Source organism: Gastrolobium bilobum, unplaced genomic scaffold, assembly GCF_033153095.1.
Source record: "Gastrolobium bilobum isolate Gb01-03AN ecotype WA unplaced genomic scaffold, APGP_CSIRO_Gbil_v1 utg6021, whole genome shotgun sequence".
Lineage (NCBI taxonomy): Eukaryota > Viridiplantae > Streptophyta > Magnoliopsida > Fabales > Fabaceae > Gastrolobium > Gastrolobium bilobum.
In genome coordinates, this window is record NW_026899147.1 from 280,418 (window position 1) to 304,594 (window position 24,177).

The 24,177-nt window shown below is 36.0% G+C and overlaps 2 protein-coding genes across 4 annotated transcripts; one reads left to right on the plus strand and one right to left on the minus strand.

The window, feature by feature from the left end:
* The first annotated feature begins 3,479 nt into the window (after positions 1 to 3,479).
* Positions 3,480 to 16,641, plus strand: LOC133287628 (ATP-dependent helicase BRM-like). 3 transcript variants are annotated; one of them, XM_061485273.1, is made up of 14 exons: positions 3,480 to 3,999; positions 5,407 to 6,735; positions 6,882 to 8,216; positions 8,416 to 8,528; positions 8,772 to 8,859; positions 8,954 to 9,040; positions 9,248 to 9,340; positions 9,431 to 9,514; positions 9,600 to 9,803; positions 12,210 to 12,452; positions 12,531 to 14,081; positions 14,186 to 14,713; positions 15,226 to 15,477; positions 15,707 to 16,641. In XM_061485273.1, exons 1-14 carry the CDS (start codon positions 3,814 to 3,816, stop codon positions 16,262 to 16,264), a joined length of 6,651 nt encoding a protein of 2,216 aa, XP_061341257.1. In that variant the 5' UTR covers positions 3,480 to 3,813; the 3' UTR covers positions 16,265 to 16,641. The 3 variants fall into 3 exon arrangements, with proteins under 3 accessions (XP_061341257.1, XP_061341258.1, XP_061341259.1); XM_061485274.1 differs by having other exon boundaries at positions 14,186 to 14,707; XM_061485275.1 differs by having other exon boundaries at positions 9,603 to 9,803.
* Positions 16,642 to 18,698: 2,057 nt separating this feature from the next.
* Positions 18,699 to 21,647, minus strand: LOC133287635 (ubiquitin-conjugating enzyme E2-23 kDa-like). Its single transcript, XM_061485281.1, has 6 exons — positions 21,444 to 21,647; positions 21,253 to 21,332; positions 20,578 to 20,692; positions 20,413 to 20,465; positions 20,177 to 20,305; positions 18,699 to 19,009 (listed from the first exon to the last, which is right to left on the minus strand). The coding sequence occupies exons 1-6, from the start codon at positions 21,485 to 21,487 to the stop codon at positions 18,879 to 18,881; spliced, it is 552 nt and encodes a 183-aa protein (XP_061341265.1). The 5' UTR covers positions 21,488 to 21,647; the 3' UTR covers positions 18,699 to 18,878.
* Positions 21,648 to 24,177: the final 2,530 nt, after the last annotated feature.

Genomic DNA, 24,177 nt, shown 5'->3' on the forward strand with positions numbered 1-24,177 from the left:
TCTCCTCATATATATGTGGTTTCAGCAATTTCAGCGCGCGCGAGGTAGCCTGCAATCTGTGGCTTCGTACTATGCCGCACATGTCCACCATGGATGAGAGTCGAAATTTTCTGATCCCCACAGACGGCGCCAATGTTCGGTCCTGAAAAGACCATATTGCTATCCCGTATGGTATGCGCTCAGAGATACTGTATAATCAGACGTATACTAGGCTTATAGCTGATGTCCCAATCACTGCGCACAAGCAATAGGCTTATAGCCAAGACGTGAGTGTGTGCACAGTGTTGGCAGTAATAGTAAATAGGTTAAAAGTGTGTACCTGGGGTATTTAATATCTTATTTATAAGGGTTACCTATTGGGCTTGTGTAGATCTCCCAGTTGTAGTAGGATTTAACTTCCTTTCTGTTGGGACAGAGACTCTATCCTTAGCTGCCTTACTGTTTTATATTGTTAGGATAATTGCATAATTATCCTTTAAGGGATCCTTGGGTAGGTGATTAGGATATAGAAATATTCCATAATAGAATGTATGACTTGATAAATAAACAGTGTATAATGTAACCAAAGTACATCACATCACATATATGTCCTACAATTTTTTCAAATTAATAAATATTTGTAGAACATTTTTTTTATAATTAAGTTTTTCGAGTGTGTTTAAATATATTTTGATTTTTTTTATGATATATAATTAGGGATAGGATATTGTGACAACCAAGTAAAGTTACAACCAATCAATCTCACCGTTAGATTGGTAGTAGCGATCCCACGGTCCTCGTTGCTCTGTTAAAAGTCCCTCTCTATTCGTTTCTCTCTTCCCCTTCTCTCTCTTCCCTTCTCTCTCTCCGTCGCCGCTGGCCATAGCCTCTGTCCCGACGGCGCCGCCTGTCTCCGTCGCGCAGCCATCGAGGCTCCGTCGCGCCGCCGCCGCCGCATCCAACAGAGAGCTTGAATATTATCGCGGTTTTTTGATGTTCGCTGATTTGAATAAAGCCTCAAAAACCTAAATCTGATTTGAATAATATTATCTGATATTATTTATTTATTTTTTCTACACTTTTTTTACAAATCCGTATGCATCCCTTGGTGAAGCATTTCACGAAATTGAATTTGTGTTATAATGTCGGTGCTGATAATTTTTTTTGTGAAAAAAAAATCATCAAGTTTTAGTTAACGCCGACGGGCAACTTATAACTGAGTTCCTTAAAAACATCATTAAATGTGCGAAAAAGACCTTCGATCTGAACTTCGTCGATCTCTGGGTTTCATCCGAATTAAAGCCAATAATTATTTGGAAGTTTAATAAGATTTAGGTTTTCGAGGCTTTATTCAAATCAGCGAACATCAGATAACAGATAATATTCAAGCTCTCCGCTGGATGCAGTGGCGGTGGCGCGATGAAGGTAGCAGCGCCGTCGGGACAGAGGCTATGGCCAGCGGCGGCAGCAGAGAGAGAAAAGGGAAGAGAGAGAAGGGGTAGAGAGAAACGAATAGAGAGGGACTATTTAAGAGAGCAACGAGGACCGTGGGATCGTTACTACCAATCTAACGGTGAGATTGATTGGTAGTAACATTGGTTGTAACTTACTTGGTTGTCACAATATCTTGTCCCATATAATTATTACCAACTTTTTAAACATATTTTTTAATTAAAAAATACTTGCTTTTCCTAATAAAGTGTCCTTTATTGATGTTCGACTGGATAACCCTATCGGGCATTCACAAATCACATGGCAAAGTTAACACACCAACCCATTAAAGAATAAATGATATTTTCTACACCTCATTGTCCTCACTCCCACACACCGGAGACTTTTGTATGTAAGGAGATCACACCAAATGGATCCTCTTATGTTTTAATTTATACGATTATGTCATGTGAATGAATTATGACCATACAAAAGAGAATAAATGGTCATGATTTTATAATTACCTATCACAATATTTACTTCTTTCTTTCCTCTTATCACTATTAATTCACTTACCTTTGTATAATTATAATTCTCCAACATGATATGATCATGTTTATTAACACATGAAATGATCCACTCTCATTCAACAAGTACACAAGATTTAAAAACAATTATAGCATTACAGTTTTCATGTTAGAAAAATTTTCTCCTTATTATATATATCCTTAATTCTCATCAATCATCTCCATTATTATTCAAACTGAAACTCGCAGAACTCTTGATACATTGATGATAATCTAGTCCAATCACCTCCAATTTATTATGAACTTGCTTGAGACCTCACCTAACACATTTTTTTTTTTGGTAAATAAGGAACACATTTAATCCCTCACCTTTCTAACCAGTTCAATTCACAAACTCATTTGTTCACATATCGTACAAAATATTTGGTCCAAATAATCACGGTTTGTTTTTCACTTCCTGGGCAAAAAACAATTCCACCTAGTCGATGGACTTTTTGCTATGATTGTTGTACAAAACTTTACACACAACAATGAAAATCGGGAATTTTTTTTTATCTGAGAAACTTTTTTCTTTTTTGCTACCAAACGTGGCATTATAATTTTCCCCAATATATTTTCCCAAGAATTGAAATATAATCTGGTACCTAATGCCCCTTTGAAGGGAAATATAAGTCTCCTCAGACTTTTCTCTCATGCGGCAAAAACATTAAATGTGGGGTCCATTTTTTTTTAAAGAAACATGTGAGATTTTTATCGGTGTACAAGAAAATATATTTTTCTCCTCATAATAAAAATATGGGCTAAACTAATCTCCTGATGAAGGAGAAAGCTTCTCTTGTGTGAGTGACACAAATTAAAATGGTTCAATATTAATCTTTTATTTTTTTTATTTTTTAATGAAATCCATATTAAATTTATCTCACAATGAGATATAACATGAGATTAGTTTAGTCCTTAAAATATTTAACTTCCCTTTCACTATTTTCATTTGGCCATCTTTTCGGTTAAAAAACATAATTTTTGGTAACATAAATTGCTATTTTATTTTGTTTAATAATTTACTAAACAATTCGATTTTTCCTTAAAAAGCATTTCTAACCACATTCCCCCATTCCCAAAAAAAAAATGAAAATGATCGTAGCCGAAGGGAAAGGTTTTTTTTTAAAGGAAACCAGGGGTAATCTACAACAACAGAGGCTATTTTGACTATTTTCGCACTGTCAAGTACCAACCTGAACAATAATAGATTTATTATTTTTATGTTAGGTAATAAATAATTCATCTTTTACACATATAAATTTAAGATGTATCCATTTTTTTTTTCTCCCTCTAAAAATGGACCTCACATGCATAAATAAATCTGCTGAAGATAATTATTATCTTCTGATATATAAAAAAACTGTTACTCTAAGAAAAAATAAATTAAAATAAAGAGAGAGAGAAAAATCATTTTAAAAATGAAAGAAAAAAAGGGGTTAGGGTTTGACCAAAAATTGCACAATCGCGTGCGACTCACATAGTGGAATCACCCCGATTCGGACAAGTTCGTTTCTCTTCTCTGTGCCCTTCGCTCCCGAAGACCCATCATCCCCCGCTTATCCCGAAACTCGCGGCTTTTTAGAGAGAGAAAATCTGTGGCAAAAAGCTTCTGCTAGAGAGAGAAAAAAATGGTGGATGATGATGCCCCTTGAATCGGAGGGGAAAAAATTGGGTTTTTCTTGAATTTTGGAGGGGTTTGAGGTTTTTACTTTTGTGGGGTCTCTTTGTATTTAACGAATTCTGATAATTTTTTTGAGAGGGTTTGAAGTGTGAGTGATCTGAATTGGGGATTTGGTTGTTGGCACATGCACCCCATTGAAATTGTCAGATAGTTTGCATGCAGTCTGGTGGCGGCGGTGGCGGTGGGCCAGGCCGGAACCCCGGAGTGGGGCCGGCTGGGCGGGCGGCGGCTTCGACGTCATCGGCGGCTGCGTCACCATCTTCTTCGTCTTCGGCATCGCAGTTGGGGTTGGACTCATTGCAGCAGCAGCAGCAGCAGCAGCATCAGATAGGTTCTAGGCAGGTGTGGATTTATGGGTTTTAGCTGAATTTCTAAGATGATTCGGTAGAACATGTTATTGTGACAAGCTTTGGTTATGGCGGGGTTGGTAGTGAGTGGTAGTGGTACCTAGTGTTTGTTTTGTGTGCAGTGCTGTTAGATTATGGGTTTTGATGATTTCTAAAACACCTCGTGGGGTTTTGGGAATTGTGAGTGCGGTGCATGTCGGAAACTGGGTTGTAGTGTAACTTGCATTTTTTATTTTTTTATTTTTTTTTATGACAACCTCGTAACTGTCTTACTTTTTTTGTCGGGTTGGCGGTTGTTTACTTCTAGAACAATTAATTTTTTAAGTGTACAAGAAGAGTCAAACTAGGCATGTGTAAATTTAGTAGAATGTGCAAAAGTGATGGAAGCATTGAACTTGGGTGCCATTGAGTGTTGTTCACATTGTCAGTTTTTTCAGTGAAGTTTCCTTTCAATCACAATAATGTGAACTATGCGGTGTTTTTTGAATTTTTTTACTTTTTGGTCTTTTTGCATTTATTTCATGTTCAAATTTGACGTTCAATTATTGGCAAACATAACTATTCTGTGTATGCTATTTCTTTTCTGAAATGTTCCTGGAATTTCCTTTTAGACATTGGTGAGGATTATGAAACGTCTGGGTAATAAAACCTGAGGTTTGTGTTTTGGTTTAAATCCCCTTCCTCCCTTTCCCTTTCATTTCTCTCTTCAGGTGCTACTGTTGTAGTTGTAGTTTAAACGCATTGATGAACAACTGTACATTACAATCAGACAAGCTCAAGTTTCAATAGTTAAAAGTGTTGTTTTGTCTACTTCTGCATATTGTCAAAGCCGGCCTTAATTGTTCCTGCTGTTGACTATCCCTTACTGTTATTAGTTGTAAAATTTGAGTGATGTCATTAATTTTAAATTCTCGGGTTCTTGTTGACTTTTAGTTTTGTTTCTAATGCACTCTTAATGGGAAAATCATCAGTATATCTAACTTCTTTCTCAAAATGTTGTGATCATTAATATATGACTGATTTTCTGCATGTTTTGTGGTAATGGTGGTTAGGAATCTGTCATAACTCATAATCACGGTCTCGTTTCTGCTTTCATGTTTTTTACTTGACATTATTTGGTTTTTGCTTATGTATTGTACTGGTAGCCTGCATAATTATCATTGAATTTTCTTTTCTACCTTTTAGTTTTCATTTTTTTTTATGAAAGTCTCAAGTCATGAACACTGTTGTAAGTTTTGGAACCAAATGTGCTTGTTATACTTAACAGTTATTGTATTTTCTTGTGTGTCTTGATTTCAATGAAATTTTCATTATGATCTTATATCTGTTTTGTTTTTAGTGCAACTGTTTCAGCACATGATTAGTGTTATGGAATCATGTCTTTTACTGTATACAAATGCAGTCATTTCAACAGCAACTACTTAGAAAACCTGAAGGGAATGAAGCTTTTTTAGCTTATCAAGCAGGACTTCAAGGGGTATTTGGGAGTAACAATTTTTCATCTCCTGGTGCCATGCAACTGCCCCAGCAGTCTCGAAAATTCATTGATATAGCTCATCATGGTTCCAACCAGGATGCTCAGTTAAGGGGTCAAGGTATTGAGCAGCAAATGCTAAATCCTGTCCATCAAGCATACCTTCAATATGCTCTACAGGCTGCACAACAAAAGTCTGCTTTGGGAATTCAGTCACAGCAGCAAACTAAAATGGGAATGTTAAACCCTTCTTCTCTGAAGGATCAGGAAGTGCGTATGGGAAATTTGAAGATACCGGACATTATGTCTATGCAGGGGGTGAATCAAGCTCAAGGATCATCCTCTAGGAATTCATCTGAACATGTTGCTCGTGGGGAAAAGCAGTTGGAGCAAGGACAGCAGATAGCACCCGATCAGAAGAGTGAAGGAAAGCCTTCAACCCAGGGACCAGCCATCACACACTTTATTCCTGGAAATATGGTAAGACCCATGCAAGCACCAGAAACTCAGCAGGGCATCCAAAATGTTGTGAATGCGCAGATTGCAGTATCTGCTCAATTGCAGGCTATGCAGGCATGGGCACGTGAACGTAATATTGATTTATCACATCCTGCAAATGCACACTTAATGGCTCAGCTCATTCCACTGATGCCGTCAAGGACGGTCTCACAACCAAAGGTCAATGAAAGCAACATTGGTGCTCAGTTATCTCCTGTCCCTGTTTCAAAGCAGCAGGTAACTTCTCCAGCTGTTGCAAGTGAGAGCTCAGCACATGCTAATTCACCAAGTGATGCATCTGGGCAGTCAGGTTCTTCAAAAGCCAGGCAGACAGTTCCACACAGTCATCTTGGTTCAACAATAAATGCTGGTATAGCTGGTAACTCCAGGGACATGGCAATGCAGCAATTCAGTGTTCATGGCAGAGAGTCTCAAGCTCCTATGAGGCAACCAGTATTAGTTGGAACTGGAATGCCCTCTATGCATTCTCAGCAGTCTTCTGCCAACATGAACTTAGGTGCAGACAATCCTTTGAATGCAAAAACTTCATCATCTGGTCCGGAGCCTCCTCAAATGCCGTACATCAGGCAGTTAAACCAATCTGCTCCTCAGTCTGGAGGTCCAACAAACGAAGGGGGTTCAGGAAATTATGCTAAATCTCCAGGGACACCAGCTCAAATACCTCAGCAACGAAATGGATTTACCAAACAACAGCTACATGTTCTTAAAGCGCAGATACTAGCATTTAGGCGGCTGAAGGTCAAAGTCTGATTCCTTTCTCATTCTGTCTGAGTCTGTCTGCCTTATGTGTATGTGTGCTATTTATATACTCCTATCAAAGATGTATTGTGTATATTCTTAATGGAGGTAGTCATCACTAATTTTCATTTTCTGTTGGTTGATAGAAAGGAGAAGGTACTCTGCCTCAAGAACTTCTTCGGGCTATTGTTCCAGCACCTCTTGAGATGCAGGCGCAACACCCAAATCATCTTCCAGGAGGACAAAATCAAGACAAATCTGCTGGAAATATTGTGGCAGAACAACCAAGGCACATTGAGTCCAATGCAAAGGAGTCACAATCTATCCCTGCTATTAATGGACAGAGTTCTTTAAAGCAGGAATCCTTTGCCCGAGATGAGAAATCTACCACACCACCAGTTCATATTCAAGCTATTATGCCACCTATGTCAAAAGAATCTGCTCCAACGTTATCTGCTGGAAAGGAAGAGCATAAATCAATGGGATGCTCTGTTAAGTCAAACCAGGACAGTGAACGTGGGAACAGCAGTACTCCAGTTAGAAACGAGTTAGCATTAGATAGAGGAAAGGGTATTGCATCACAGGCTTCTGTATCTGACACAATGCACATTAAGAAACCTGCACAAGCAAGTACTGTTTCCCAGCCAAAGGATGTAGAATCCACCAGAAAATATCATGGACCCTTATTTGATTTTCCTTTCTTCACTAGGAAACATGACTCCTTTGGGTCATCAATGATTTTAAACAACAACAATAATTTGTCACTGGCATATGATGTCAAAGATCTTCTTTTTGAGGAAGGAATGGAAGTACTTAATAAGAAACGGACAGAAAATTTAAAGAAGATTGAAGGTTTATTGGCAGTAAACTTAGAGAGGAAAAGAATTAGGCCAGATCTTGTGTTGAGGCTGCAAATTGAAGAGAAAAAACTTCGCCTTTTAGATCTTCAGGCACGTTTAAGGGATGAGATTGATCAACAGCAACAAGAGATAATGGCAATGCCAGATAGGCCATATCGTAAGTTTGTTAGGCTGTGTGAGCGTCAACGTATGGAACTTGCTAGACAAGTACAGGCATCACAGAGAGCTGTAAGGGAGAAGCAACTCAAATCAGTATTTCAGTGGCGTAAAAAGCTTCTTGAGGCACACTGGGCTATTCGTGATGCGCGTACTGCCCGCAACAGGGGGGTGGCCAAATATCATGAGAGGATGTTGCGGGAGTTCTCAAAACATAAAGATGATGATAGAAACAAACGATTGGAAGCCTTGAAAAACAATGATGTCGACAGATATAGGGAGATGTTGCTGGAGCAGCAGACTAGCATCCCGGGTGAAGCTGCAGAGAGATATGCTGTTCTGTCAACTTTCCTAACCCAGACTGAAGAGTATCTACATAAATTAGGAAGTAAGATAACGGCTGCCAAAAATCAACAGGAGGTGGAGGAGGCAGCAAAAGCTGCTGCAGCTGCTGCACGATTGCAGGCATGCTTCATTACCCCCCCCCCCCCCCCCCCCCTTCTTTCCGAATGTTGCTATGTTCTGCGAAAAGTCTCTTGTTTATTCCCCTTTTTCTGTACAATATAATTTTGAGGATTCATTTTGATGTTTTCTAGTGTACTAGTTGAACTTTTCTTTGAGATCATTTACATGACTCTGATGCCTTATTGGTTTTTAACCAAAGGGTCTTTCTGAAGAAGAAGTCAGAGCGGCTGCAGCTTGTGCTGGAGAGGAAGTGATGATTAGAAACCGTTTTCTAGAGATGAATGCCCCTAGAGACAATTCATCTGTCAACAAGTGAGTTTTGTTAGTTTATTTTTAATATGTATGTGTTTTGAGTTTTGCCAAAAACATGCTTGAGGGGAGATGTATTTTTAGAGAAAATTGTTGGCTCAAAATGTGTTTTTGCTTCTTTCTTTTTGGATTTAATTTCAATGTCCTGATCTTGTTCATATAACTATGTTTTCAAAACTTTATTTAATTTGGTCTTATAATAATGCATCTGGTGATTGATTGTTACCATTTTTGGCTACTTTCCAGGTATTACAACCTTGCTCATGCTGTGAATGAAGTGGTCATAAGGCAACCATCAATGTTACGAGCTGGAACATTGAGAGACTATCAGCTTGTAGGTTGCTACATTATATGAATACTATTCTTTTATTGCTTTATGTTGTCTTCCTGAGCAGGTTTTTAAGGTTTTGACACATTATTTTTTCAAGGTTGGTTTGCAATGGATGCTTTCTTTGTATAACAACAAATTAAATGGAATTTTGGCAGATGAGATGGGTCTTGGAAAAACTGTACAGGTTAGTCATTTTTTTTGCTCTTCCTTAGATTGGGAAGAACATTTATCATGATTTTTTTTTCACCTGAGTGACTTCACAGTTCATAATTAAGTTTCTTATATCCTACATGGGAGATGTTAGATGGTTATTAATATTTTTATGGTAATGCATAATTTTTTACTGTAGGACTTGTTCTTTCTGTAAACTCTAATATTTCTTTCTCTCCAGGTTATGGCATTGATTGCATACTTGATGGAATTTAAAGGAAACTATGGCCCACATCTTATAATAGTCCCAAATGCTGTTTTGGTTAACTGGAAGGCGAGCTTTTAAAATTTTCATTTGAAGGATATTCCTTTTCTTTGTGATTGTGTGTGTTTTTTAACATGAGAAATTATGTCCATTATGCAGAGTGAGTTGTATAATTGGTTACCATCCGTGTCATGTATTTTTTATGTTGGAGGGAAGGATCATCGGTCAAAATTATTTTCTCAAGTTAGTATGGCTCAACTTATTCACTAATAATGTTAAGAGTATTTTGATATTTGCTGCCAAATTTCCTTTTCTGTTATATTTGCAGGAGGTTTCTGCTTTGAAATTTAATGTCCTTGTGACTACTTATGAGTTCATCATGTATGATCGGTCAAAGCTTTCAAAAATTGATTGGAAGTATATCATAATTGATGAAGCACAGAGAATGAAGGATAGGGATTCAGTTTTAGCACGGGATCTTGATAGATATCGTTGTCAAAGACGCTTGCTTTTGACAGGAACACCTTTACAGGTTTGCTTTGCTTTGATGCAATATGCAATATTATATGCAGTACTGCCTGTGACTGTATGTATTCATTTATTTCTGTCGTTCTCTACCTTTAGACCAAACGCTACCTGTTGAGATCAACTATGCAGTTTTGTATTTTCGTGTTCAGCTTGTGCTTCCTTTTATAATAAAATCTTTTTGTTCCTCCACATGTTAAATATTTGCAAAGATGCTAACACTAGAGGGCTGTAACAATTACGACTAACTTGCTGAGCTATTAGTAAAGAATTAATTTACCTGTATGTGAACCCTTACAAATTAGAACTTTTATTTAGGTAACCTCGAGATATGTTGTTACGATCCTACTCCAAGGTATAAGACTTGGAGTCCAACATTGATTATATGGGTGACTAATGTGGGGTTTATATGGACTTTGGGCTTCCTACCTCTTGAGTTAGCTTTTGGAATGAGGTTCTCTCAAGGTTCGTATCAATTGGTATCAGAGCCTTCCACTATGTCTCCCAGTTGCAATCGAGCGGCGCGGGTGGTGACGCTGGCATTGTAGTCTTCGCCCAGTGCTAGTAAAAGATTAGTGCAAATCTAGCTCGCCAGGGCTGCAAAACGTGGTGGAATGTTACAAGGTATGAGACTTGGAGTCCCACATTGGTTATATGGGTGACTAATGTGGGGTTTATATGGACTTTGGACTCCTATCTCTTAAGCTAGCTTTTGGGGTGGGGTTCTCCCGAGATTCGTATCATATGTTGTATTGTATTCCATAATGAGGAGTTTTAATGTGCCTCTTCCTTTCTGAGCATGGGAGTCAAAATCGTGAATTGGGTCATGGGATTGTACATTCTCATGCGTTTTGCCTCCACCAACAAGCTAGATTGGTTGCTAGATTGTTTGGAGCAAGATTGTCCTGGATCATTAAATAAACTCGCAGAATCGATGGGATTGTGTGATCCCACCATGCTGGACGACCTGTTGGCTCTACTACTCATCCTCCCACCCTGGTCCATCTTCGCCACCACCAGTAGGTTGCTCAAGAGCGGTGTGCTCATCAGGACACAGCGCAGTGAAATGTGTCTTGCGGCTCTTGCGCTACTAGAAAGTAGAAACCCTTGGGTTGAATTTCATTCTCTCGTTCTGAACCAAGTGTTTGGTGACAACAATGAGTGTATATGAAAACTTTCCCTCCCCCCGCCCCCCTTTCCCTCCCCCCATTTTTAAATTAAAATTTTAGTTGCCAATTTTTAGCGTGGTCTTGGTTGGGGTCCTACTTTTACCGACTCAAGTCAGCCCAAGTTGACTCAAGCTCGACGAGGACATGCCTGCTAGACACCTTTTCCTGGAAAGATTGGGCATGCTGGACCAACTTAGTTGTCATGTCGGTATGGGCTGAATTTAGATCCAAAGCTTGTTTTTTCGCAATGCTTTTTTACTTGCTACCCAACATATACATATTTTCTTATCTATTTTTTTAAATCAGTAAAATATAAAATAGTATAGATTTTTTTATGGGCAAATATAATTTTTATTTAATTATATGTTTCGTTTATTTAAATTATAAAAAATAATATATTATTTATATATTTACTTAATCACTAATTATTTAAACTGTGGATACTTTCATAAAAATAAATGATATAAAAAAATGTCCTAGTTTTAGTTAAATGTTAATAGTGATTTAAAGGTTGTTTTTCTTATTTATGTTATTTTATATACACATATATATGGTTGAATATAATATTGTATCTTGGGTAGGATCTTACTATCCCACAATTTTACTAGTTTTAACCCCTTTCAATCCTACTTATGATCTCGATTTTGACTACCTTGTTTCTGAGTGATGAGGACAGGCAAGGCATGAGAAGCAAATTTTCTATTACAGAACCATTTAAAATTAAAATTTTCTCCAACAGTGTTTATTGACAATAAGGAAGAGTACCTGATAAGGCCAGATCAGCTTTAACTGAGCTCATAGTCCTAGTTTTGTCATTCCTACCTGATGGATGATGCTAATCATGGTACTAAGCCAATTAGCAGTTACCTTTGGTTCACGGAGTTTTTTTCTGTTATAAGTTGCTATGTCAGATACTATTATGCTTTTGTTATTGGCCTGTATTTTAATTACGTCAAAAGCTTGAGTAAGTTCTCTTGTTACCATAATTATGGGTCAAATATATTTCAGATTATGTCAAGCATGCTTGTTTGGTAGTCACTGGCAATGTAGTCAAAGTTCTCCTACAAGTAATTCATAATTTTATTGTGGTTTTCTCGAAAAAATAAATAATTTCATGTTTAGAGTATTGAGGGATGTGTTCTATATGTTAGTGTCAAATTGATGCCAATTGATAAAATCATATAAATACTTGATGCAGTGTAAATTTTGTTGATGGGATTATTCATGGTGTGATTTTTCTGCAGAATGATTTGAAGGAACTCTGGTCACTTTTAAATTTACTTCTTCCTGAGGTTTTTGATAATAGGAAAGCCTTTCATGATTGGTTCTCAAAACCATTTCAAAAGGAAGGTCCTACCCAAAATGCAGATGATGATTGGCTTGAGACAGAGAAGAAAGTTATCATTATCCATCGTCTTCATCAGATTCTTGAGCCTTTTATGCTCAGGCGTCGTGTTGAAGATGTTGAAGGCTCGCTTCCACCAAAGGTGTGATTATTGCCCCCCTAACTTGACCACTTGCTCTTTATCTGGTGGCTCAGTCCTAATATTAGTGCTGCATTGCAGGTCTCCATAGTTTTAAAATGTAAAATGTCAGCTGTCCAGGGTGCCATTTATGACTGGATCAAATCAACAGGCACCCTTCGTCTTGATCCGGAGGATGAGAAATGCAGGGTTCAAAAGAATCCAGTCTACCAGGTGAAGCAATATAAAACTTTAAACAACAGATGCATGGAGCTGCGTAAAACTTGCAATCATCCATTGCTTAATTACCCATTCTTCAATGATTTATCTAAAGACTTCCTTGTAAAATCTTGTGGAAAATTGTGGATCCTGGATAGGATCCTCATAAAACTTCAAAGAACCGGACATCGAGTTCTACTGTTCAGTACCATGACAAAGCTCCTAGACATCTTGGAAGAATACCTTCAGTGGCGAAGGCTTTTGTACAGAAGAATTGATGGGACAACTAGTTTGGAAGACCGTGAATCAGCTATAGTGGACTTCAATAGCCCTGGTTCAGACTGTTTCATCTTCTTGCTTAGTATTCGAGCTGCTGGGCGAGGCCTTAACCTTCAGTCTGCTGACACAGTTGTCATTTATGATCCTGATCCAAACCCAAAAAATGAGGAGCAAGCAGTGGCCAGAGCTCATCGAATTGGACAGAAAAGAGAAGTCAAAGTTATCTACATGGAAGCGGTTGTTGATAAAATCTCTAGTCATCAAAAGGAGGATGAAGTGAGAAGTGGAGGATCTGTGGATCTGGAGGATGAACTTGCAGGTAAGGATCGCTATATAGGATCCATTGAGAGCCTCATAAGGAACAATATTCAACAATATAAGATAGAGATGGCGGATGAGGTTATTAATGCTGGACGCTTTGATCAAAGAACAACACATGAAGAGAGGCGTTTGACCTTGGAGACATTATTACATGATGAAGAGAGGTATCAAGAAACTGTCCATGATGTTCCTTCACTGCAGGAAGTAAATCGTATGATTGCCAGGAGTGAAGAGGAAGTTGAACTGTTTGATCAAATGGATGATGAACTGGATTGGATTGAGGAGATGACACGTTATGACCATGTGCCTAAGTGGCTTCGAGCCAATTCAAAAGAAGTGAATACTGCTATTGCTGCATTATCAAAAAAACCGTCAAAGAACACTTTATTGGGTGGTAGTATTGGCATGGAATCAAGTGAATTAGGTTCTGAAAGAAGAAGGGGACGACCCAAGGGGAAAAAACATCCTAATTATAAGGAGTTGGAAGATGAAAATTTGGAAAACTCTGAAGCAAGCTCTGACGAAAGAAATGGATATGCACATGAAGAAGGGGAAATAGGAGAATTTGAAGATGATGGGTGTAGTGGGGCCGAAGGAGCTCAGCCCATTGATAAAGATCAATTGGATGATGGTCTGCTTTGTGATGCTGGATATGAATTTCCTCGATCTATAGAAAGTGCTAGAAATAATCAGATGGTTGAAGAAGCTGGTTCCTCTGGGTCTTCCTTAGACAGTCAAAGGTTGACACAGACAGTATCACCATCAGTTTCCTCTCAGAAATTCGGTTCCCTCTCTGCATTAGATGCCCGGCCAAGTTCCATTTCAAAAAGGATGGTATTTGGCTTTACTGTGTATTTTGAATTTTTTATTCTATTGTGTTCAGTTATTGTTTTGTTCTATCTCATTCTGATTAAATATCTTCTGATAATTTTTGCCAGACAGATGAGTTAGAGGAAGGGGAAATTGCTTTATCTGGTGATTCTCACATGGATCATCAACAGTCTGGAAGTTGGATTCATGATCGTGATGAAGGTGAGGATGAGCAAGTTTTGCAGAAACCAAAGATTAAACGTAAACGTAGTCTTCGTGTTCGACCCCGTCATGCCACTGAAAGGCCTGAAGAAAAGTCTGCCAGTGAAATGACATCTCATTTGGCAGTCCAAGCAGACCATAAACATCAAGCGCCACTGAGGACTGACCTAGAAACAAAACCATTTGGAGACTCCAACACCAGCAGGCATGATCAAAACACTTCATCATTAAAAAACAAGCGAACTTTGCCTTCAAGGAGAGTAGCTAATACATCCAAATCACACAGCTCACCGAAGTCTAGTCATTTGAATTGCATATCTGCTCCTTCAGAGGATGTTGGTGAACATTCCAGAGAAAGCTGGGAGGGGAAGCCTATCAATTCAAGTGGCTCTTCAGCTCATGGCACTAAGATGACTGAAATCATCCAGGTATGCGTTGTTAATTGATCAATGTTGTGTATTTTTCTATGGTGATCGGCTCGTGTTTTCCTGGATGGAGTTGGTGTTACTGCATGTCATATAATGACAGCAAGCAGAAATCCTGATTAATTTTTCTTAATTAACGACAATAGTAATACAATAGAAAAAGTATAAGTTTGTAGGTCCTGACCCTTGGGTAGTTGGGTTTGATACTTGCCGGTGGTACTTCATTGGTAGGTCATTTGTTAGTAGTAGTACCATTGTAGACCCCCGTCGAGGCTTGTGGGATGCCCTGACCTTGGAATGAAGCAACCTCCCCTACCCTTAAACAACAGTATCAGTTTGTTAGGTCTCTGATGTGAGGTATCTTTACCAGCTGCAATCTGAAAATATTTTTGACTTTGTTCATTTCCGTTTTTCATCAAGACATTTCTGTTGGCTATATTGATTTAATCTCACTTCTTTTCCATACTAAATAATCTCCATACTCTTAAGTATTGGAACTCATACAATTTCTGCTCTTGCAGTGCAAAAATGTAATTGGAAAACTCCAAAAGAGAATAGACAAGGAAGGCCTTCAAATTGTACCTTTGTTAATGGATTTGTGGAAGAGGATTGAGAATTCTGGGTACACTGGTGGATCCGGGAACAGCCTGTTGGATTTACGAATGATTGATCAACGGATTGATAGATTGGAGTATAATGGAGCAACAGAGCTTGTATTTGATGTGCAGTTCATGTTAAAGAGTGCAATGCAATTTTATGGTTTTTCTCATGAGGTGAGATTTCTTATGTGTATCATCAAACAAAATGGTTCACTCTTTTGGCTTTTGGTGGTAACTGTTACACGCTTTTTTTTAAAAAAAAAATTAGCAAGAGTTATGTCTTGCACTTCGTATCCCAAAAATAAAAATTCTTGCTCTTTATCTCCGACCACTACTTTACAGTGATTCTTCACTTTTACTGCTTGAATTTCAACAGCACTGTTAAAATTATCATTATTCTCAGGTAAGATCTGAAGCAAGGAAGGTTCATGATCTCTTTTTTGATATCTTGAAAAAAGCATTTCCTGATACGGACTTCCAAGATGTAAGAAGAGCACTTTCTTTCTCTGGTCAAAGCAAGAGACACAAGCTGATAAATAAGGTGGAAACTGATTCACACCCTTCACAGAGGCCACTGCAGCGTGGACCGGCTTCGAGTGGCGAAAACAACAGGATGAAAGCCCATGTGGCACAAAAGGAATCAAGAACTGGAAGTGGTTGTGGCAGCACTAGGGAGCTGCTTCATCAGGATGATTCTCCACTGCTCACACATCCAGGTGAACTGGTTGTATGCAAGAAGAGAAGAAATGACAGGGAAAAATCATTGGTGAGGCCTAGGACTGGTCCTGTTTCACCTTCTAGCATGGTTCCTGTTATGAGAAGTCCAGGGCCATGTTCAGTCCCAAAGGATGCTAGATTAACTCAACAGAGTCCACATGGATCTGGTGGCTCAGTTGGCTGGGCCAACCATGTAAAGAGGCTAAGAACAGATTCTGGGAAGAGAAGACCAAGCCATATATAGGTTTCTCAAGGACAAAAGGTTGGTATATAATAGACATTGCTACTAGTTTCAGGAAGAGTTTTAGTGGCCCTTCATAGAGTTTTAGTGCCCCCATACTGTGTTAATATAGAATTAGGCCCTAAGTTGTATTTTACGGCTACCTAAATGGGTTAGATGTAAGTTGTTACTCCAATTTTTTTTGGTTTGGGTATCTGCATCTTGCAGATATTGCTTTTCTTTAGATAGCTGAAACTCCTGTATAGTAACCTCCTTGGTTCATGTTAGGCCATGAAGATTTCTTCATCTCTACAAGATTTCTTTAGATACCTATATTGTTTCCCTCGGTGGCAGTTCTCTCTCCGGAAATGTGTCACATACAAAAGCTACGAGCCTCATTGTTTTGAGCATAAATGAGTATAATAGAATCAACTTTGAGCATAAATATCTTTTACCTCATTGTTTTGATCTAAAAATCAAGTAGTACTACTATGTTGTTCTTGATGGATAATTTATGAACCAAAAGTTCAGAGGAGGAAGATGATTTATTGTTGGAAAGCATGTAGCCGCATAGACATTTGACAAAAAATCTGCAAAAAATAATAATAAAAACACAAAAATAGTGGTATCTACAACTGTCAATTGCCAAAAAAATGGTACGAGTCACGGACAGGGTTGCCATTGCAAATTCTAATCTTGATGCAATACATGTGGATTTCCCCTGTTGTTTCACAATCATTGATGAACAGAGTTCTCTAAATACAATGAAGAGATTAGGTGAAAGTAAATCATTTTGTCTTGATCCTAGCTTTGGTTAGGATGCTTGTTTCCATTGATTAAAAATGACAAAAAGAAGATTCACAATTCATTATCAAGTTAATCCACTTACTTGAAATCTCATTTGTGAAATTTCATATTAAAATGAGACTTAGTCTTATTATGATGTGAATGTTCTCGACTCAAATAAAATTAACTTTTGTAAAGGATAAATGTGGTTTATTCAAAAAAAGATGAAGTTATTTCACCTTATTGTAAGCCTTCCTCTCTCAATCTCGAATAGTATTATTACCAAGGAAAATTATACTCTCATGTTGTATGAGATTAATCTCTTATATTATTCACGTTAAAAAATGTGATTTTTTTAATTGGTGAATTTCATTTTATTTGTCTAGAGAACTTCCCCCTATTATATGAGAGAAATAATCCCCTATTACCAATTATGTCATTATCAATTCAATGAGAATAGTAGGGGCATGATTAGATTTGTGTAATCTCTATTGCTTCAAGAAAGCCATACTCCTCCTTTAAATCTCGAGGAAGCCTTCTACAATGGCCCGTTTGAACACATAAACATACCAATATGGTTTAGAGACTGAAAAAACAACATTAACTTCATTTTCATTTCCAAAAGGAAAAACCTTTAAAAAATGATGAATATGTTAAGAACCCTAGTCCATTATTCCGATCCCATAAGAAACAGTATGATATATGATTGACTTTTGACACCTTACGTTTAAAACATAAAAAAAAAATATTACCCTTATAAATTACAGAAGTTTTAGAAAAGCTTGCATTTTTTAACAATTAAATTACATATTTTAGTGCTTTAATTATATTTTCCCCTTCAAAACTTGGTTAATACAAGTGAAAATTAATTTACTTAATATATTACGGGTTAAAGTTAAAGTAATATATAGGTCCTTGTAGTTTCGTCGATTTTTATGTAAGTCCTTGTAGTTTAAAAGTTTGCAATTTATTTAAAATTCTTCAAATAAATCCGTATATGTTAATTGCGTTGACTTTTAATTAATCATTACTAGACTATAAAGACCTATTTCAAAACTCAAATAAATTATTGAAAACCTTGATAGCCGTCTATTTGTTAAGATTATGTAATAGTTAACTTTATGACCTTTTAAGCCTGTTATCATGAAAAAATGGACATTCCTTTTAAAATGGAAGGAATTGATTCCATTCTACATTATAATCTTTTATTATTATTATTATTATTATTATACATTCCATAATCTACGAATTAGTTTTGCATAAATTTTTTAATGGAAATCAAATCCAAAACTTATTTACATATTTTAATTTTAATAGAAACCAAAATGATCCCCAAAAAAGGACAAGGGAATTTTGGAAATACCATGAATGAAAATGGATTCTCTCGTGCCTCATTTAATATAAAATCATTTGAGACGATTCAAACTATCTATAGATAAATTCAATATTATCATTTTTTTCACTCTTTATCTTAATGCATGTGCTCTCTCTTTCTCTCTCTCTCAGTATGGAGAACTGAAACTATCTCGCATCACGTGAACATGTTAAATGACATATAAGGGGATTCATTCATTATCATTTATCTGAGTCTTATTCCAATATAATACCATTCTAGGCTAACAGCTTAAAATCCATGCACTTCAAAGGGATAAACAAGAAACAAAATAGCATCAGGAAATCAATGGTGCATTATTTACAGTGACAGAGTAAAGTAGCAGGAAGGGGAATTTTCCCCCTACCAACAACCAAGTACATTACATATAATATAATGAGGTGAATTAACATAACTAGAACATCATGTACAGATGAAATACAGAACAGAGATAAGAACATGACATCCATACATACAAGGCTAGGGGTCTGCCTTACCAGCCACCTGTTCATCACTAGAATCATATTCATCTTCAGTTAGCTCCTCATCACTGGATTTCTCTTCTGTGGCAGCTCCTATGTCTTCGGGCTTAGCATATTTCTCACAGTACTCTGAAAATTTAAGTCAAAGACATGTCACTATTTGTTAAATTAAGAAATTATTGTTCCTGAAAATTATACACAAATTTGGTTCTCAAAGAATTCAAGCCTAGATAGATAAACAAATCAAAGTTATACTTTCTGCAAGTTAGTCTTCACAAAAGACAGGTGATTCCAAACCCTTACCTATAGATAAGGTATGAACTTGAGTGAACAATGGGTAGATGTGATCATAGACATTTGAGTTTTGACATTATTATAGGTCAGATTTGCAAAAGAAAATAAGCCAGGCATAACATGATAGCAAGTCATTATGAAATCTTGAGTTGCAAATTATCTTATCAACAAACTCAATGGAAGGTTTATTTCCTTGTTGATACAATAATAATAAACAGCTAGGCTGCCTCCTAGCCAAGTCAGAAAATAAATATGCCACTCCCCGTTAAACCCCGAGTAGTGAAGGTGGGATGAAGGCAATACTTGTATACAGTCTTAACTTGGCATACTTGCAAAGAGACTGTTTCTCGGATTTGAACCCGTAACCTTTTAGCTCGCCCTCTCAAGTCAGAAAATAGATATCATATTTTTTATTCACTTGCACACGTGATTAAGGTATATGACATAAATGGAGATAGTATCTCCTCTTTCACAGGTAAAATTAACACCTAAGCTTTCTCCTCTGCAGGTATATATACCCATGTGCACCCTAGGTACTACCATATATGCCTCACTTTTCTGTTTAGGATTTGATGGCATCATCGGAGGCAGTAGCGAAATATGATAGAGATGGCGGTAAAGTCAGTTCTGTTGGCGGATGACAACTTGAGATAGTCAAATTTATGATGCAGTCAATAGAAGAAGAGCAGCAATAGTTTTTTTGTTAGTAATTGCACAATAGTAGGAGGTTAAGAATTATCAGTAAGTCATTATAACTGTTTGTGAGAGTGTATGTGCACATGTGTACTGCAGTGTAGTCCATACCTACTACCCTGAGGTCTAAAAAGTTAGTCCAAGCGTCTCTTCTGGTTTTAACAGTTTAATTGTAGCTCAAATTAGGAAGAACAACACAAAACCTCAAAGAAAACATAGCAAGCCTGTGATAGTATCCATGGGACAACTACACATCAACTAATACAGACACGTATATTCAGCAAATGATATTTCAAAAAGGACCAATACCTTTAACCCTTTGTTCATAGGTAGCTCGGTCACGCATCATTAAAGCTGCAGCTTCTCCATTCAAGGGGTCTGATGGATTAGGATACAGAAGAAGTTGTGGTATAAACACCTCAAATACGTTGACAAGATCTGGAAGAATGTAGATTTTGACATAAGAAAACAAACCAAAAATGTCAAAATGGAAAACTTGAATACAACGACATATTTTCTCAAAAGGTTTAAAGAAAGACCATTACCAAACATGGGGCTCCAGGTCTGATTGATAACATCAAGACAAACTGATCCAGACCTGAAATTATTATTATCCAAGATGATCACAAACTTAATTATTCTTAAAATTAACACATGAGGAAAATTACTCAACATAGACAAGTTTCAGATCATTAATACAAGTTTCTTACATCTCATCAACATTAGGGTGATAGATCTTATTGACAAAGCCTATGGAAGGAGATTTATAAGGATAGGCATCTGGCAGCTCAACTCTTACTTTCCACACACCTCCATGATAAGGACCTGCCAGGAGCCATACCATGGATGAAAAGAAAATTGAAAAAAAGGAAGATGCATAATACAGTAACAACACTTCTCTCAAAATTAATCATTCTATCTCAATTCAATATCTAGAATCAGGACAAAACAATATACAAAAGCGAAAATCAGCAACTACCATGGTAAATATATTAGGTATAACTAGAAAGCAACCAAAAAAAAAACTCATGCCAATCTTCTCCGGCTAAAAATTAGCTTCATATTCAGACCAAGAACACCACAATAAGTAAAGGGAAATCAATAAGAAAACTAACAATAATTGCTTTGTAAAATAACTCTGCAGATTGCAAAGAGCAATCAATACAAGAAACAAAACAAGAATGAAAAGTAGACAAAAGACTACGACTCTCATATGAGTATGTTTTTTGTTGCCACCCAAATCTAAATCCAGAGCCACCAAAGTCAGCATATGGTCAAATATCAATTACCCACAGTAAAAAAACCATCTTTATTATCCAAAATATTTCACAAGGAGCATCAAAAACAAGAAGAAGAAGAAAAAAACACATGAAAGGAAAATTTACTCTCATTGGGTCCATGGAAATGGACATAAAACTCTTGCATTCCATCATTAATCATCTCCACCTTGTAGTCACTCATCATCCTAATTAAAAAAATCAAAAGCAGAATCCAGAGTCAACGTAAGAAACCCAATCAGAAAAAGATTAAAACTTGAATGAAAATAGAGTGAAAAAAAAGAGAGTTGAGGATTAACAGTTTCATCAAGTCCATCTCTCGCCGCTTGCTTGGGGAAGACATTTTTTTCTTTTTTTTTCCTTCTCCCTTTTCTCTGTGATGCTTTCTTTTCCTTAGTTCCTTGCTTTTGAGGAATTGATTGAGAGAGAGAGAGAGAGTTTGGGGAGAAGAGATTTGTGGAGACCTTTGCTTGTGCAACTGAAAGAAGTAAAATTGGTTCAGACAGCAATCTGAAAAACTTGAGTAATGAAAAAATGTTTATCCTTTAAAATTATATAACTTTTATTTTTTTATTTTTATAAAAAGGTGTGATTTATATCTTTATTTTTTTGTCATCTCTTTCCTCATTTATTTATTTATTTATTTTTCTTAAAATGACATAACTTTACCCCCTTTAAAATGACATACATTTTACCCATAATAAAAATAATATGGGAATTGTATTTGCCACGTTACATGAGGAAAAATTGTATAATGTAACCTAAAAAAGATGGGTGGTGTCTGGTAATAAAAAAGAGAAATAAAATTAGAGGATTTTATCTACTTTTTTATATATGGTAAGAGATAATGTTATTTAATAACAGGGTAATTATACTCTTATGTGACAGTAAATTTTTTTTTATCTCTTGCACACTTAACTTGAAGTGAGACCTATCAGGAAAGAGAAAAATATAAAAAAGAAACAACATAGCTTTCGATGTATGGATAGGAGATAAGAAAATTTTTCTGTGTGGCATAAGACTAACATTGCCCTTAATAATAGTAGGAGAAAAGGTGTATTATTATTTTATTTTTTTTGATAACAAGGTGTATTATTTTAAATGACATGCTTTATATTTTTTCTTTCTCACAAAGAGATGAGATTTATATTTTTAAAACTTTTTTCCTCGTTTTTTTTCATGATTTATTTTTTTTTTTGACTTGAAATGACATAATTTTACGTTCTTTTAAATAATACATATTTTCCCGTAATAATAATAATAGGAAAAAATATTTTAAATTTTACTACGGAAAATTTTTTTATCCTATTCACATAAAAATAAATGAATTATTATAAAAAAGAGAGAGAAAAGTTAATAAAATCACTTAATATTACGTAAGCGTGGCAGAGAAATTTCCCAGTAGCAAAAAAAAGAAACATTAAATCTATAATAAGAATAATAATAATGGATGAAGAAGCAGATTTCCAATAACGTCCTATAACAATATTTTATTACCATTCTTACATGCCTTGCACTTTCAAGATTCCTTCCTATCTAATTCCCATGCTGCCCCCTTTGCAAATTTTTTGTTTTTGGAATACATTGATTTGTTGTTTCACAACTAATAATATGATCTAATGCTCGATTTAGGCCTGCCGCCCCTTGTTAGAGATGATAGAATAAAGACGGAATTAAAATAAATAAATAATAGGAGTTCAAAAAAGGTATGAGTTTGGAAAATATAGAAAATGTTATATTTATAATTTATTTTTGTTTATAACTTCTTAAAACTATATTTTAACTGTTGATATCTGTCAACGGTTATTATTTATTGTGAATTAATAATTAATTAATAAATTTTTTTTGCGAAAATCTTAACCGTTGATTTATCTTAACCGTTGATTGACGGAAATCAACGGTTAAGATATGGTTGTAACTTGTAAGAGGTTGTAAACGAAAATAAGTTGTAAATATAACTTTATCTGGAAAACATATATCATATATTGAAGGGAGGTTATACTTATAACCTATTTTTGTTTACAACCTCTTACAATCATATCTTAACCGTTGATTTACGTCAATCAACAATTATCATTTATTGTGAATTAATAATTAATTAATAAGTTTAATTTAAAAAAATAATAACTGTTGATTGATGAAAATCAACGGTGTTAAGATATGATTGTAAGAAATTGTAAACAAAATTAAATTATAAGTATAACCTTCCTCTATATATTATATATTGTGTTTTATAGATGGTAAAAGAGGTTCAATTTACCGGATTTATCCGTTTAATCCGTTATATATGGTCAATGGTGGGTTGGAATGAGACTTTCAACCTTCCAACCTTCTTAAATCCATCTTCATGTGAGTTAAAGCCGGTTGAATGTTGGATTTTATTTTTTTTTCCGACCTTAACTTCTTATATGCAATTGCATCATAGCATTCACTAACATTCATGGACCACAAAATTCAAATAAATCATTATGCGTGTCAAGGTGCAAGCACCTTAGTAGGAAGAAGGTAGTTGTCATTGTGAAGGATCATCATACCTTCAAAAGCGAGTTTGTAGGGTAAACTAGTTTGTCTGCCTTGCCACCTTTATTGTGTTTGATACAACATTTTATACAAGAGTCTCTTAAGATAATGTTATCTTATTCAATGAACAACGACAAGATATGATATAAATATATAAAAAATATTATTTACAACAAAACTTTTAGATAAATTTTTTAAGTTAATTTTAAATTATTTTTACTCATTTATACATTAACTTTATTTTAAATTAATAAAAATTCTAAGAGTAATAACTTTAAATAAGATAACCTACAAAATCTTCCAAAATAAAAAAATTTATATATCCACCAAATAAATTTTTAAAATTAAGTTTTAAATCAATCATCTATACTGGTAACTGGTGGCCAGTGGTTAAAGTAATGACTAGGGTTTAATGGTTCGAGATGACAGTAGTTGGTTACGATGGTGGTGATTGGCTCGATGAAAGTGATCATGGTTATAAAAGGTGGTGACCTAACTTGTGGTGGCGGTGGT